General features: G+C 42.7%; 2 protein-coding genes and 1 pseudogene across 2 annotated transcripts in view; 2 read left to right on the top strand and 1 right to left on the bottom strand.

The window, feature by feature from the left end:
- The first annotated feature begins 711 nt into the window (after positions 1 to 711).
- Positions 712 to 7,780, top strand: Cyct (cytochrome c, testis). Its single transcript, NM_012840.3, has 4 exons — positions 712 to 856; positions 3,406 to 3,434; positions 4,599 to 4,824; positions 7,500 to 7,780. The coding sequence occupies exons 3-4, from the start codon at positions 4,656 to 4,658 to the stop codon at positions 7,646 to 7,648; spliced, it is 318 nt and encodes a 105-aa protein (NP_036972.1). The 5' UTR covers positions 712 to 856; positions 3,406 to 3,434; positions 4,599 to 4,655; the 3' UTR covers positions 7,649 to 7,780.
- Pde11a (phosphodiesterase 11A) overlaps positions 716 to 17,092 on the top strand; it is a 383,576-nt gene continuing 367,199 nt past the window's right edge. The window contains exons 1-3 of the mRNA NM_001127480.2: positions 716 to 856; positions 3,406 to 3,434; positions 4,599 to 4,824. Coding sequence (NP_001120952.1) covers positions 4,663 to 4,824 — 162 coding nt within the window. The 5' untranslated portion in view covers positions 716 to 856; positions 3,406 to 3,434; positions 4,599 to 4,662. The remainder of the gene's footprint in view (positions 857 to 3,405; positions 3,435 to 4,598; positions 4,825 to 17,092) is intronic.
- Positions 5,279 to 6,192, bottom strand: Anp32a-ps1 (acidic nuclear phosphoprotein 32 family member A, pseudogene 1; annotated as a pseudogene).

Here is a 17,092-nt window from a genome sequence, read left to right as displayed (position 1 = left end):
AAAAGATAGTCTCCTTCAGTTTGAAAATATTTACTCCCGGTTTCCCCCCAATAAGACCCTTTGATTCAGTTAGATGTCATCTTTAAAATGTGTTGACTGTAGGACAAAATTCACAGGAATCATTTAGAGTGGTTTCATTCATCACTTGGTGACTGTGGCTATTTCAATTAAAATACAATTGCTTATAATTAAGAATGATTGAAATAGTTGCAAATTATTGACAACGCTTTTCTTAACTGCTTTTTGAGACAAGGGCTCACTTTGTAATATTAAGTTGACCCAAAAACTCATGGTGATCCTCCTGCCTCAGTCTCCTGAAGGTGGGAGTACAGGAGGTGTCACCGCATTGAGTTTATTTTGCAATAATTTAAGTTTGTTGTATTGTAGCCTCTTGCCACAGCCAGATTGCAATTCAGGAACAGTTGGGAAGGCAGGATTCAATAATTGTACTTTTAGCGTAGTTGACACAATGTTTTTGCTTAGAGTAAGCATTTTATTAATGTGATTTGATTGTAGCCACCAAATGTTCTTGGACCATTCAAGAGTTGCTGCTCCACGCAAGACTTTGTATACACACAACTCTTAAGTGTACAGTTTAGGTCTTTGTGTGACTAAATGGTGAAGAAACAAAACCAGGCAACAGACAGTTAGACTTGGAGGACATCCAGCCTCTGCGAGAGTTGGGGGGTCCCGCGGGATCTCACAGCCAATCAGCAGCGAGGATGGAGCCCGCCATCAGCTGGTGCATGATCCGGCCTGTAAGCGGAGTCCTCGGGCACAGCAGTCGCGCCTTAAATCTTGGCCTCACTGCATCAGTGGACCAGGGGTGGCTCAGGGCAGCGCTGCTGTGATCGTGGTAGGTGCTGGCCGATTGGAAGATAGTTGGCTGGGCAGATTGGGCCTGGGAGCCCTGATTGTGGGCGGATGCAACGAGGGCCTAGTTTGGGCCCAGAGAGGAGCGTTCAACGGTCCCCAGCCCAGCGGGGCCAAAGCTTCAGTTGTGAACAACAGAAGAATATATTATTGATAGGACCCTGTACAGCACCCCGGGTACTGGGGCGGTGAAGATAGCTGGGTCAAACTTTCCACTGATATTGACCAGAGCTTGGCATTGATGTGGAGGGCTGGGCATTTAGGAAATTGGATTCTTGTTTCAACTCATGGGTATAATTATAACCACCGCCTGGCGGGAAGCACGGTAGACAAATCTGAAGGACTCACAGACCCAGTGAGGAGATTCCCTCCGGCACATAACCTCGCCCCACCCTATACAACCTTATGGGAAAGTCTGTTTTGTTTTTCTTTTGCATCTGTTTAGTACTTCCCCTTAAAATAGTCGAGCGAGTTTCCCCTACCTCCTTCATCATTTGAAGTATTTGGACTTTAAAAAATGGAAATGCTCTGCTGGTGCCTTGATGGTTCTCACATTGACTTTCTGTTCATGAAAAGTTAGACACGCTCCACAGTATACAGCGGTATTAAAAACCTATTTCAGGCCTGAAAAGTGACACAAGGCTTACCTAGTGTGCAGGAGGTCCTAGGTGTGAGTCTTAGCACCACTAAAATACAAAAACAAGCAAAAATCTCAAGCAAACAACAGGATTTTACCAAATCTTTATTATCTTTTTATTTTCATTATTTGATTATTTAAGATTTATTTATTTATTATAGATGAGTACACTGTAGCTGTCTTCAGACACACCAGAAGAGGGCATTGGATCCCATTACAGATGGTTGTGAGCCACCATGTGGTTGCTGGGATTTGAACTCAGGACCTCTGGAAGAGCAGTCAGTGCTCTTAACCGCTGAGCCATCTCTCCAGCTCCTATTTGATTATTTAAAATAATTTTAAATTTTAACTATATTTTGATCATAGTCTTCCCCTCCCCGAAGCCCTTCCAGATGGTCTTTCCCTTCCTTACCCACCCAAATTCTTTCTCAAAAAGCAAACAAAACTGTATAAGAAAATCCTTCAAACCAAGAAAACAAAACAGCACCGAAAAAGAAAACAGATGAACAAACAAAACCCATATCAAACTATAACCAAATAAAATCATGTATGTATTCAACAAAGTATGCGAAGGGATTAGAGGTTGTTCCATCCCTTGTTTTGTTTGCTGTATCCATCACTCGTGACCAAAACAGTACAGTTTGCAGGTGCCTTGACTTGTCCATATGTACAACTACATGACAGGAACTGGCTCCTGGAGCTGGGGTGACTCTTCTCTGAGTTAACAAATGGCTTTTTAACTCAGGACACACAAATGTTTCTTACTCTTGCTTACTATCATTGAGATGGCTTCAGACGAGCCCTTCTCCTTGGACACATCGTACCTTTTTGCCCTAGTCTTCTTGCGTACTAAGTGCTGGTAAAAAGCCAATTGCAGTCACGTGAGCCTGTATCCTCAGCACTCAGGAGAGGCTGGGGAGGAAGGCTGTCAGTTTGAAAGCAGCCAGCACGAGCTATGCAGTGACTCTGAGGTTGCCTAAAAATATAATAAATATGCAAATACTGGCAGAGGACCAAATAGTTTCATAACAAGTCAATTTCTTTCTTGTCATTGCTGAATCGGTTTGGTTCTGTTTTGCCTGGGACAGGGCCATCCATGTCCACCCCAACAATAATCCTCTTTGATTAAAGACAGTTGTGATATGACACTGTTGCTTTGAACACTGAACATGGGTGGTTTTGGCAAATGACTTTGATGTAAATATAACTTTTAAGTAAAGCTTCCTAAGTTACTAGTAACGTTTAATTGTCACAAAATTAACCTGTTGTATAAAGATGGTCAGAAATAAAGATTCTCTCATTAGTATTTTAATGGTAAATTGTTTTTACTTGATGAAGACTTTATAGTTATAATGTATGTATTTTACAAGTTGCCATACATTTTCTTTTGTAGATGAATTTATTTCCTTTATGGCTTTAAAAGACCCACTGAGTTTTAAAAATATTTGGATAATTTATAGAGCATATGTATGTAGAAATTAAATGCAGTGTTTTGAATACTGTTTGCAACGTTGTCATCTTCTCTTCCATAAGTTTTCTTATCCTGATTTCTCTCAGACTTAATCGCTGAATACTAAATTATTTGGTTTTGAATGCTGCACACTAAAAGCTGCCTTCTTTTTTGATGTGAATTAATAATAATAGTTATGGGCTACTGGTCATATTTTTAAAAATTCGGATGCAGATTTCACCTTTATGTAGCAACTTCCATTATTCAGTATTTTTCAAGCTTGTCAGATTAGTTAATGTAAATACTTTCTGCTTCTTAGTAGGAGTATGTAAATAAATAAATTCTTGGGACTGTACTGTTAAAGAATTTCATGATTTTAGTGACAGTAATTCATCATGTTTAACTCTGTTTTAATCACGAACTCTCCTGTGCTTATTCTTCACAGAAAACAAAGAATAGGGAAACCAAGTCCAGGTAGGCCAACCATTATCACATCAGATGTCAGTGAGCTCTGTGTGCGCGTGCGCATGCGTGTGTGGTATGCATGTCTGCAGTTTAGCTGTGTGTGCAGGCATACATGGAGGCCCCAGGACGATGTTGGGATGTCTGCCTGGATTATTTCTCCATCTTACTCATAGAGACAGGATCTCTCACTTAAGCCCAGAGCCCTGTTTGCTGGGTTGCCAGAGCTCTGGAGACCCGCCTGTCTCCATCCTCACAGCAGTGGGATTAGAGGCATGTTCTGCCGCGCCCAGCTTTTACATGGGTGCTAGGGACCCAGCTCACCTTACCTGCTGTCTCCTCTGCCTTCAAAGTTCAACTTACGATGTTGAATTATACTTTTTATGTCATTTGGATGCAGGAAGTATTTTTTTTTTTTTTGGCAGTCACTGAAGCACCTTGTTCAGAGTCTTGTTTCTCTCATTACAAGATCTTCATCTAGTTCATGCTTTATTAGTAGTAAGTACTGTGAGGCCTGAGCTCAGTCATTCTTCATTATTTTCAGGTAATGTTTGGTCTAATCTGATAGACTGGTTTACAGATAAGAGTGTAGCGTAAGTACAAAAATAATTTTTCTATATCTGATAGGAGCCTCCATTTTTTGTGTATGATTTTAATCTCTGGTGTGTGTCTGTTATGATGAATGTGTAAGTAACATGGTGTTTACCTATCATGTTTGTTCTCTTAAGTAGAGATGGCACGTTTCACATAGTTTTGCATATGTATTTTATTCAGTATAATTGTTTGAAGGCAAAGGTAAAACTAGCTTTATATTACTAGTTTATGAAGAAGTTATGAGTAGAAATTTAAAATAACTCTGATTAGGTGGCTATGGTCTCGCACAGCTTTAATCCAGGAAACAGACATGAGTGGATCACTGTGAGATAGAGGCCAACCTGGTCTACACAGAGAGTTCCAGGCCAGCCAGGGCTACATAGTGTGACCCAAACAACAACAACTAAAGCCCAACGAAGGAGATGATTGAGTGTCTGTAAGATTGGATGCTGTAATGTTGCATCTGTGTTTTGAGCACTGGTATGAACGTTCAAAGTAACATGATTAATTTTTTTTTTGCTTAATATCATTAGAGATCATTTCAAAGTAATGGGATCCATCTCTCTCCCATTTTTTTTCTAGGTTTGCAAATCTGAGACTTTTTTTGGTTGGTGATTTAAGGTTTTATTGCCGAGCAAAATGGGAGATGCTGAAGCAGGCAAGAAGATTTTCATTCAGAAATGTGCGCAGTGCCACACAGTGGAGAAAGGTGGGAAGCACAAGACAGGGCCAAATCTCTGGGGCCTTTTTGGCCGAAAGACTGGACAAGCACCAGGATTTTCTTACACGGATGCAAACAAGAACAAAGGTAAAGGCCAGAGGCTGCAGGGAATGCTCAGCCGTTTTGTAGCAGAAAAGAATATGCATGGTTTGGCACTGTAGTGTTTGCCTGACTTTTTTCATCGAAAATGGACCGTCATGCTCCGGTTTATTGAAAATGGCATTGGAATTTACATGACTCATTATCTTTCAGATTAGGAGAACCAGCAGTCATTCATGGCATAGCTGTTTGCCCATGTAGACAGGTTATTTTTTTTTTTTGATAGTAAAAATAGTATTTTACTCCTCCCCTCCCACCCCCATCCCTTCCCTGGCAATCCCCAGTACACTTTTCCCCTCTCGTTTCCACAGCAATGCTACAATCAGAAAAAACAAGTTTTGAGGGGCAAGAATAGGAGGGGGAGGGGATATGGATAAAAACAGGCAAATCACAATAGGAATTTCCCCAAACAGATTAATTCCTCATCATTGGGTTCTCATTTTCAGTTCTGACTCCCTTCTTCACCAGCATCATCTTCATCTTCCTCATCATCCAGTTCCCTGTATTGTAACCTTCTTCTTCCTCATCCTCCTCCTCTCCACTCACGTTCTCTTCTTCCCCTCCTTCCTCATCCTCTTCCTCTAACACTAGCTGGGCATATTCATCATTCTCCTCATCCTCATTTTCCTCATTGTCCTCTTATCCTCCACGTAGCCCTCAACATCAGAGTCAGGGGCCTCCTTGTTGTCCCTGTCATAGCCATCGAGGCACATGACCTCGGGCAGGAGCTTGAACTCATTTTCCTGGTAGGCAGTCAGGTTGGTCACCTCACACTTAAACAGGTCTAGGCTCTTGAGATTCTCTAACTTCCTCAGTGGCTCTATTGCGCTGGGATCTTTTATTTTGTTGCCACTTAAATTTAGATGCTTAAGGTTCAGACATTTCTCTGCCAATACTTCCAGGTCCCCTGAGATTCTGTTTTCACTTAATTCAAGCTTCTTGAGTTTGGATAACTTTGGTAAATTCAAAATGGAGGTGAGGTCTACATTGATTGTACTTAGGAATTTCAGTTCTTCAAACTCATCCATGAAGCCTTCCATTTTGCCTTCAGTTGACTGACAGTTATCCAGGACCAGCTCTTTCACATCAGAGGGTGTCCTGTTCTGCAGCTCTAAATAAATCTGTTTGTCCTTCTCCATCTCTCAAGCTTTCTCTTTCTGCAGAGGATCCTGCGCCAGCGGAATTCAATCAATAAACCCTGAATCCATGACTGCAAGTTTTAGAATTTTCCATGTAGACAGTTTTATATGTTTATTTTATGTTACATTTATCTTGAAAAAGTAGGGGTTTTTGAAAAACTCATACTTTGAAACATAAAAGTCTAAAAAGAGAACATTTTAATGGCATAGTAGCAGTATTGATTGTACTTGTAGTAGTGATTCATGGCGAGGTTGGAGAATATTTAGTTTAAAAATACATTTAACATCTGCGTCAAGGGCTTAGGTCCAGCCCATGCATGTTTGTTCTTTTGTTAATGGTTCAATCTCTGGAAGCCCCATGAGTCCAGGTTAGTTTACTCTGTAGGTCTTCTTGTGGTGTCCTTGACCCCTCAGGTTCCCTCAATCCTTCACTCTTCACCACAAGGCTCCTATTGTTTGGCTCTGGGTCTCTTCATCTCTCTTCATCGCTGCTGATGTATTAGGGTGGGTTGGTGCCAATGAGGGGCTTTTCTTTCTCGGAGGAAAAGTGGACAGGGAGATGGGGAAGGGGGGATGAGGGAATGTGGGACTGGGAAGAGTGGAGGGAGGGGGGCTGTGACCAGGCTGTAAATAAATTAATGAGGAAAATATTTTTTAAAACTTGTTAGTTATTTGTTGGTAGAGGGGAGTAAAGCAGTAAAATGAGAAACTTTTAGAATTGAGATTAAAAGCAGCTAGAAAAGACTAGTATATTTGCAAAACAATTTTCTTCATGTGTGTGTGCACATGCATATGTATGTGCACATATATAAATATACTTAGATCAGCACATCAAACATTCTTAAAGTACAACTCTATTTTGAACTTTTTTGGTGCCTTAACATCATATAGACAGCAATATCAAATCACTAGTGTTAGCAAAGAGTTTTATTTGACAAGGGTCTCAGTGTATGGTCCAGACTGACTTTGAAAACTTGCAAACCATTTGGTCTCAAATTCACTATGATCCTCCTATAAGTGCTAGGATTATAGGCATTTACTCCATAGCCAGCTGTTTTACATTTCTTTTTCTTTATTTTTAATAGAAGTGAAACACATATAGCATTTAGTTAGCTCTTTCAGAGTATGTAATTTATTAACAGTTAGCATTCAGGATGCTGGACAAAGCTTATAACCATCATCTCTCCCTGGCTTCAAACTTTTTTTAATTCCTTTTTTTTTTTTTTTTGAGACACAGTCTCAAAAAGCCATGACTAACCTGGAGCTCATATGTGGACCAGGCTGCCCTTGAACTCACAGAGGTCTGCTTGCCTCTGCTTCCCAAGTGCTGGGATTAAAGGCTTGCACCACCATTCGTGGCCTTCAAAACTTTTGTAAACAGAAGCATCTTGCAGCAGCTACATCTAGAGGGTGACCACTTCTCTCATTCTCTTCCAGCCCTTTGTTCACGTGTGTGGATCATGTCAGACAGAAAGCCCTAATGATGTAACTGAAGAGACTTAATGCTTATTTCCAACCTCATAGGTGTTATCTGGACAGAAGAAACTTTGATGGAATATTTGGAGAACCCGAAGAAATACATCCCAGGCACTAAAATGATTTTTGCTGGTATCAAAAAGAAGAGTGAGAGAGAAGACCTTATTCAATATTTAAAAGAGGCAACATCCTCATGAGTTAGTATTACAGTTTCAAAAATATGTGACCAATTTCAAATGTTGTGTTTAGTAAGAAGCATATCTGACTTTTTGATCAGCCTAAAGTAATTTTAACATGTTAAAATAAAGGTTGATGTTTTTGATTGTGTAAAGTCCACTCATCAGATATTTTTGTGAGCCTGCCCCTGCTTTGATATTGTTCTAAGGAGTGTTCATCAGAATGGAGAGGGAAGCAAACAGCCTTTTGCTCTTTACTCTCTCTGCATGCTCAGAATATTCTATGACCCCATCAGCTCTGTTGAGGGTAGAGGTGGCATCGCACAATTCCCTGCAGTTTAAATGTAGTTGCAGCAGACGTGATCTTCATTAAGCTCTGCTTGTCTTCATTTAACAAATTTAAGAAGGGAAAGTATAGGAAATCTAGTCAAGCCTTAGGAATGATCTGGGAAAAAATATTGATCCTGGGCGAAGAAAACAAAATCTAGGTAGAAGGAGAAGATTGTGACCTATTTTGATAAGGGAATCTTAGACTTGTAACCATTTTTTGTATTTGTATCTTTAAGAGCATGTGCTGATCCTAAATTATACAGTGCTGGACTGCAGGCTCTTTGAGGGGGGAAAAGAGTGGGGGAAAGCCCCAAACTCCCACCAGAAAGGTGGAAAGAGCCCTATCTCAGGTTAACTGAGAGTGAGGCATGGTGGGATAGGCCCACTTGGGCCAGAGAGTGAGTGCTCTGGGGAGTGAGGGTGGTCCTCAGCAGCCTGCAGGACTGTTGTTTGAAGGGGTCCCAGGAAGGAGGAGGAGCTTCCACACCAAAGAGGAGGGGATACAGGGGTCATTGTGGCTAAGGATAAACCCCTGCTATCTCATTAGCACTCATGACACCATTCTAGGACCTTGGGGGTTAACTTTATCTTTTACAACAGCACAGAGTTTAGTTTTGGCCAGAAGCAAAATGTGGATCTTCTACTCCTGATAATTTTCACCTGATCACCGGCTGACCTATAGTATATACGTCTACTGTGAGGTGAACATAGTTGAAATGGAGCACATTCTAGAAGGTTCCATTAAATTTGCCAAGTGTCCAGGTTTACTCTTGGCATTTCTGACAAGCTAGAGAGAATATACTTCTCTGGGATGCCAGTGTCAGTATTGTGTGGAAACGTGTCTCTGGGGATCAAGACTGGCTTCAGGCAAGGCTAAGCTTGTTACTCTCTCCCTGGGGGAATTTTATGAGGAGGGCAGAGAGGGTACCGGGCCTCTGAGAGTGCAGAGCAGAGCAGAGCAGAGCAGAGCAGAGCTAGGCTTGCAAAGCCCTGTGTAGAATTAGACAACACACTGGTGCCTGTTTGCATGGGGCCCATCAGCTTTGCAAGATGGAACTTGAACTCAAGCCTCATTCCTAACTAAATCCAGATTGACACAGCCCAGCCAGAAGGGTTTGCTGGAGTTGCTACAAGCCCACACTGCAGGGAGGAGCAAGGAGCTTCAGGTTTGGAGTTTAAATATGTTTGCCTTAGGTCAAGTAGAGGCAAATGATGAGGACTGAGATGACAAAGGGAATCTGGGGAGAAATGAATAGCTGTTCTTTAAGTAGATTTCTGCTGTAACAGTTGTTGAGGTAGCCATGTATTGATTATTGCATTAAACTTTGGTCTTGGTGGGAGTTAAAAAAAGTTCCCCGTTTTGCTAGTAGCAATGTTTCATTCACAGAAAAGCTGGAGGAGATGTTAGAAGTGAGCATAGTGATTAGAGCTGTGTGTTGTGATAGGCTTTCTTATTGAAATTGTCTCTGAAAGGTGTGCATTTATTTTAGGATGGCTTTTATGACGTCACTTCTGGCCATGCCAAGGGCTTTATTCTGTGCCAGTTTAGCTATAGTTGAGTCTCTTGGAATTCTTCGCATGGTTCCAAGTCAGGCTGGTGACAAGAGCAATTTGCTTGAGACTGGGAGGCAGAAGGGCCACACAGAAAGCTTTATATTTGGAGGGTCAGTTCATTGTCTGGATGCAGCCTGTTTGCTACACATCCGTTAGCTCTCCTGTTTGGTGGACAGAAGTCCCTCCAGTTCTGGCCCCTTTCTTCTGTCTCCTGAGTTCTACAGCAGGCATGTGTGCTGCTTTGGTGGAGGACCTGGCTTAGCTAGGTCACATCAGTGGTGACTTGTAGCAGAGTACCAGTTTGCCCTCTTAGGACTATCCTTTCCTGCTTTGTGCTTTTTCTTCCCAACCAACTGCCCTGGGGGCTGACACTAATGACTTAAAGCCTGTCTCTCTATGTGCACAGCCAGTAATACTCTAATCTGACTGAATTCCAGTCAGGCTGTCCTGAAGTCTCCTCCTTGACTGGGCCCTAGGTCTTGGCCTCGCCTTAGTTATTTAGACCTGTTTTAGCAAGACTTCTTCCTAATTGGTTTGGCAGATTCCCGTCTTTGGTAGCTGAGCACCCTTTTCTGCCTTCAGCAAGAATCCTGTCAAATTTATTTACCTAGAATTCCCCTTACCTCTGGTGTTTCTTTCCTCTTACTGCTTTTCCACTCACTGACCTTTCACCCTGTTCCTGGGCTTTAAGTCCCTGGTTGTTTTTTGGTATTTATCCTTGAGCTGAATTTTTCTCCAGCACCAAAATTTCTTGTTGCAGTTGTCCCTTAAATCAGCCTAATTTTATGTTATTTTTAAGGTCTTTTAACAGTGTCAGAATAGCGTCTTTCCTTGCTGTCAGCAGCCTTCTCTAGTGTTCGTCAACTCCTCTTGGCAGCGTCAGTGACTTTGCTGCGGTCCTTCTGCCATCCACATTTAGACCATGTCCTCCCCAGCTCCTACCTAAGTTTTTTGTGGTTTCATCTTGGCAATGAATTTCTTGTTCATAGCACTTGTGTGATTTTGCTCCCTAGACAATGGCACCATGACTACAGCAGCCACAGTAGCTGTACAATACAACTTAGGAGCAAGAGGAATCTCTTAGTCATACGAATGCCTTCAACCTGATAAGTGTGCCTGGATAGTGCAAGAAAAGAAAAGTTTACTAATGTCTAAAATTGTCAAGTTATGCTAATGTCTCCTAAACTTAAACATTCAAGGGAAGAACACTTATGGTAGCTAGAAATGTTATGATGATGAAATTTGAAAACAGGAGACTAGTGATTGAGGAAAGTTGCACTGATATCAGATCAAGAGCAAAAACATTGAGAAGAACTGAGAAGTCAGATGACTGAATAAAAACTCCTACCTTTAGCGCCATCCAGTTCAATATCCATTCTTAAGGGAGCTCAGAGTAATGAGCCTGTTTACAAAAGTCAGAATGTGGAGCCTTTTCACCTGACAGTCTGTGCCGTGTCAGGACAGACGTCTTTAGGAAGTAGCAGAACATCGTTAGACCTTTCCTCAGATCTATTACACTGGGTAAAGGACTTCCCAGATGTAAAGTTTGACTTCATGTGGGAAGTGACATAGCGTTTGTTCAAGAAGAGGAATAGTTGAATTGAACCCTGTGTACAACAAGATCACATACACTGTGTTTAACTCACTGTTTACAATATACCATGTATACTACCACGTCATTTGCAAAGTTTGCTGTTTGCTTAATTCTCCCTCATCTTCACCTAAACTAACACAGGTAAGGATTCTCTGGGTTTACCATGGCCGAAACCTTATCGCCCACCTGAGCATTGAAACCGCAGAGCCGTGCAGCACCTCCGCCTGAGTGCCTTGCTGTGCACTCAGTGGGACCTCATTTAAGCCCAGAAACTAAGTGGTGGGTGCAGGGGGGATCAGGGTGCTACTGTGGAGGTGAGAGGTAGTGAGGCTCGCAAGGGCTGGGGACAGACACAGTAGGCAGAGAAGGCAGGGTTTTCTCGTATGTAAAACAAGTGTATATGCTGGGTCAGATCTCTCACTTTCTTGTATGTTTTATTTCCGGAGCCATTTATTTAAATGCGGTTCTCCACTAAGGACAGTTCAGTATCCAAAACAAGACCACTCTGACTGAGAAGGCATGTGGGGCCATCCTCCCTGACCTCCCACCTCTTTTCCTCTCCCTCTCAACGGTGAAATTCCTGCATGTGGTGCTATCCACCTGTAATCCTAACACTTGATAGACTGAGGCAGGAAGACACAGAGTTCGGGGCTAGCCTGGGTTACACAGAGTTGTCTCAAGAAACAAAAAACCAAACAAAAGCAAGCAAACAAAACAAAACACCAAAAAGGAGAAAAGAAGGATGAAAATAGAAAACTGAAGAAAAAAGGGGGGAGGAGGGGTATGAAAAATCTCCAGAAACCCTCAAAAACATAAAATGTAAAGGCATGGAGGCAGAGACCAGAAAACATTGGGAAATTAAGAAAAGGAGGGACAGACATTTTCATAATCATGGACCTAGTTGGTGGTCATCTTCAAATGTGGGATTAGACCTGGGTCCTGGCCTCCAGTGTCTGACTTTCCTACCTTTTAGGCTGGATATGTTCAAGCATTTTAAAACCAAGACCCCTGGCCTTTAAATTGCCACCACCCATGTTTAATGTCTGCCCTATAGCAATTGCATGGAATCAAGTGTTACTGTATTCTGATAAGAGCCTTGGGTTTAGTTACCCTTTTGGGGGGTGGAGGGTAGGATTTTGACATTGGGTGAAAATGCTGACCATATAAACGCAGTTTGATAATTAAGACAAAGGTGGGAAAACATGTGTGCCCGTGTCTGCCATGGCAGGAATGTCTGCTACAGTGGAAGACATTCATCAGTTAGTTTATTCAGTAAGTGTCTGCTACACAGGGTCACATCTGGTCCCCAAAGACACCTGCCACAAACATTGTTTCTAGGAATTCTTGCTGGAAGTTGTACGTTTGTTAGATTTAGTAATTAACCAATGAAGATATTGTGTTGGTTTCCCCAAATATTTTATTCCTGTATGAGTTGCTATTCTAGCTCCTGGTATCACTTTCCCTGCTAATCTCCAGAACTGAAAATTAGGCCACTTATTTTAATCACAGCTACATGTCACGTACAGATACCAGCTTCTTTATGGCCAGTTTTGCTGTAGTGACAGCATTTCAAGGACTTGGAACAACAATGGTCATCTCCCCATGCCTGTGGCAGGTAGGCTGTGGTCATCTCTGGTTCTGTTTCCTGTGCCTTCCCATTCTGGAACCATGATTACAGTATTGGACATTCCTATTCTTATGTGAGAGGGGAAGAGGAAGAAGCACGGGAGAGGCTCCCAGTGTCTTAAATAAAGACACGATGCTCATTGTTCCTGCTCGAATTCACTGACCAAGACTCGTTAAATGAAGTGATAATGTGAGACCTGAGGGATGGTAGAGGTCTTCTCTCTCCACAGGAAGGACAGCGAGTCCATGCCAGCCGCATGCCATGGATTGGAAGGAAGAAGGTACGGAATAAAGCAGGCCAAAGACACCACACAGCATCCTTGCCTTCCCTTTTCTCATGTCATTTCTCACTCTCCCTCTGGTGAACCCCGGCTCATTGCTTTATGATATAACCACTCCCCTGATTACTCGCGTCCTAGGAGAGAGCTCTGCTTGTTCTCATTTCTGCTTCTCATACTTGCTCCTAGAAAGTGCTGGCGTGCCAGGCTAGCTTATATCTGAGCTGGTGATGCTGCTTGCTGGCCCCGCCATCACTCTGTCTCTTCTGTGACGTCTCCAAGTCTATGCAAGGAAAACTCACAGCCATTGTAAAATCCACTGGCTTGGGTTTTAGGCTAATGATGAAATTGTCCTGACATTTTACTCACAGTGGGAAATAATTAGGGAAGAGATTCTTTGAAGCTAGGACTAGAAGATTCTGGTCTATTGTTATATCTGAGAGCCTCAGTCAAGATAATTGCCGTAAGAGCAAAAATTCAGATTTAGCAGAGAAAGCTTATCTGAACTGAATAAATAATGTCTTCCTTTTTGGAAAAAAAGACGTTTATTTTATTTTATTTATTTATTTTAGTGCTAGGTCTCTGTTCTAAAGGGCTCCAAGGCTCCAGGAAATACTAATCTGTTGCCAGAATTAAAAAACATTGACAACAACAAATAGGGAGATATGGCTGCAAAGAACAGAGGCAAAGTAGACACTTTATGAAAACTACTGGGAATCAAAGGCAAGACACACATTCAGAGAGAAAACATTCTTAGGTTGGGCTGAGAAGGCTCCAAAACCTAGCATGATCTGCATTTCAAATAACCTGGCTTCTTGGAATTTTTCTTCTCCAGTTCAAATGAGTTTGCACTTTAAAGCTTGTGTCACACCTTCTTAAACTAAAGAAAAAAAAATCCACTAAGTGCTCATGGGTGGTGGGCCATCCACTGCAGTGTGGTCAACCTACTAGGCCCCACACCCACAAAGCAAATGGACTCTCCTTCCACAGAAGCCATCAACTGTCCATCGCTCCTCAGCTAAGGGTAGGGGCACAGCTCCTGATCCACGATACATGCTGTAACGTTGACTGGCTTCATCATGTGCAGGCCGTGTGCCGGAAAACACAGCTGCTCTGAGCTCAGGAATGCAGCTGTCCTATGTGTCCAGAGGACACTGCTTCTCGATCTTCAAATTGTTTTACCCCTTCTTCTGAGTTGTCCCTGAGCCTCGAGTGTGTGTGTGTGTGTGTGTGTGTGTGTGTGTGTGTGTGTGTGTGTGTGTGTGTCTTAGATAGTCGTCCCATTTCTGGCTAAGAACTTTATAGACATTTACCCTCTGCATTTTGACCAGCTGCGAGTACCTTCCTTAACAACCATGGGATGTGATCTGAGAGTCACATTAATCTATGGGAATAGAGGTAATTTAGAGAGTGGTCTGATATTATGCCCATGTAGAAAATAATAGTAGGTTCACTCCTAGGGTCTGTGAACATATTAACCATGAATTCTTTACTCAGTTTATAGCACCAGGCATGTGTTTCCTCCTGTGGAGTGGGCCTTAAATTCAATTAGAAAGTAATGTGATATCCCACAGTCTTCATGCTAGTCCTGTGCCTTGGCATAGCTGTGGTGGCTAAAGAAATCTGTCTTGGTACACATTAGCTACTTGTCTCTGACTGCAGTTCCTGGACAATCCAGCAACCCTGATTCAGTGACCCCTGACCCAGAAATGTACAGCCATGACCATCTGCTTTATTATGATTATGACTAACTGCTTTCTTGGCTTATGCAGACATTCGAGGACTATTTTTTTTTTAAAAGATTTATTTATTTATTATATATAAGTACACTGTAGCTGTCTTCAGATACACCAGAAGAGGGCATCAGATCTCTTTACAGATGGTTGTGAGCCACCATGTGGTTGCTGGGAATTGAACTCATGACCTCTGGAAGAGCAGTCGGGTGCTCTTAACCGCTGAGCCATCTCTCCAGCCCATTCGAGGACTATTTTGAGGTCACCTTGACTACCCAAACTTGGTAGAACAGAACAGCTCTTGCCTTGCTAGTGTGCACTTAAGGTCTTTTTGTAGCTTTTACCTTTAAAACTCCTTCCCTCAACCCCCTTCGAGGAGGAGGCTCTAATTTTGTTCGAAAATTGCTGTCCTGCGAGTAGCCTCAATACATGTAACTAACTTTAGTGCAGATGAATCTGTGGTCTTTTCTAGGGAGTCTCAAACTCCATAACAGCTCGTATGGTTCACAGCTGGGTAAGACTGTTGATGTCACTCCTGTCCCCTCCAGCAGCCTACATAGCACATTCTGGTACTATGAACACTGTCCAACATTGAAGAAACTTCCTAGCCAGTAATTTGATTTATCCATAGTTTAATGAAATGACTTGCACAAACAAACATGCTTGAAGCTCTCACCAATGTCAATGTCAAATATCCTTGGCAGCTCAGGCTGAAGCTCATTTGATAGTGGGAGATTGGATAGAACCTTGGCACAATACAGGATTGGACAGATGAAAGGGAAAGGCAGCCACAGGGTATGTAACATTTCAACTAGGTGTGAATGGAAAAGGAGTTTGAGAGGCAGATGTGGGAGGACCCTAAAAGAATGTTCATGGCTGTAAGCTGGACGGGTTGCAAACTTGGATCATGGAGGATGATGGGAAGAGAGATGAAATAAAGGCAAATGCAGAGGAGTTCGGTGCTTTTGTAACAACATCACGTTAACATTCTGTCTAAGCTTCGCCCTACAGTGACCTGGCAACAGCCAGGTAGGCCTGACTCATAAAAGAGGCTGCTTCCCGCCTCCTTGCTCTCTTGCTCATGCCTTCACTTCACCCTCTCTACCCATATGCTCATGGCCAGCCACTTCTCTCTCTCTCTCTCTCTCTCTCTCTCTCTCTCTCTCTCTCTCTCTCTCTCTCTCTCTCTCTTCCTCTACTACCCTCTTGACTCTCTCTATCCTATACTATACTGAGTTTATGGCTGTTCCCTCAGGGGAAAGGATGCCTCAGATGGGCTCGCAGAAACACCCCCTTCCCCCATACCTGACTACACCTCCACAGAACATACCCCCCCTCTATCTTTTTATAACACATCAATCACACATTTGGTGCCTTAGAATGAAGGAAACTTTTCCTATGATTTTTGTAGACTAGAACTCCAAGGTATTCAGAAGGCTTGTGTTTTATGTGGCATTTCTGAGAGAAAATCAACTTCCTGGTTCTTTGCTAGCTTGAGGTGCCTGCTTCAGGTTCATGGCGTTCTTGGACTTAGACACATGACTCCTGTCTCTAGTCTTGTCTTTGGATCGCCTTCTCCTCTGTGCGTCCCGGTGTCTTTTCTCCTTAAGAAATGCTATGCCATTGTATTCAGGGCTTATTCTCAGTCCAGGATGATGTTGTGTTGAGAGCCTTAACTTCATCATGTCTGCTAAGACTTTCTTTCCAAATAAGATCATGTTGTGAGTTGGTTCTAATGCTTTCTTAATTCTGCTCCCAAAAGCTGTGCTTCCAGATGCTGAGGTTTCCTGCCCCCAACTAGCTTCGATTGGTGATGAAGAATTGCTGTACAGCCAATGACTGGGCAGGGAGATGGAGGCGGGACTTTTAGATTGTGAGGGCAAGGGACCAAGGGGGAGAGGAAGAGAAGGAGAATCGCCATGACTCATTGAGAGGGGTCAGATTTAAGAGCTGCAGGAGGGAAAGCATCCAGCAATGTTGGTGGAAAGGGAATGCAGCACTGGGGTGGGGGGTGCCCAGAAGGAACTAGGGCAGCAAAGATAAACTATAGATTCAGAAGATGTTAAGTCAGGAATACCAGAGGGGAGCGTGTAGTGCCCAGCCATTGAGCTAGTCAAGGCAAATCAAAATCTGTTGGTGCTGCTGCTGGTGGTGCATGTTAGTGTGCACGCACGTGTGTGTGTGTGTGTGTGTGTGTGTGTGTGTGTGTGTGTGTGTGTCTTTCATTCTCAAATCCAGGGAGCTCTTGGGTAGGTGCAATGTGTGCACAACCCAACCTGCCAGGAGCATAAAGCAGATAACTATTCACCACTTAGAAGAACACTCACAGACACACAGACACAGACACAGA

This window comes from Rattus norvegicus, chromosome 3 (genome assembly GCF_036323735.1).
Source record: "Rattus norvegicus strain BN/NHsdMcwi chromosome 3, GRCr8, whole genome shotgun sequence".
In the NCBI taxonomy this organism is placed as follows: Eukaryota; Metazoa; Chordata; class Mammalia; order Rodentia; family Muridae; genus Rattus; species Rattus norvegicus.
This window is presented reverse-complemented; position numbering and strand designations above follow the sequence as displayed.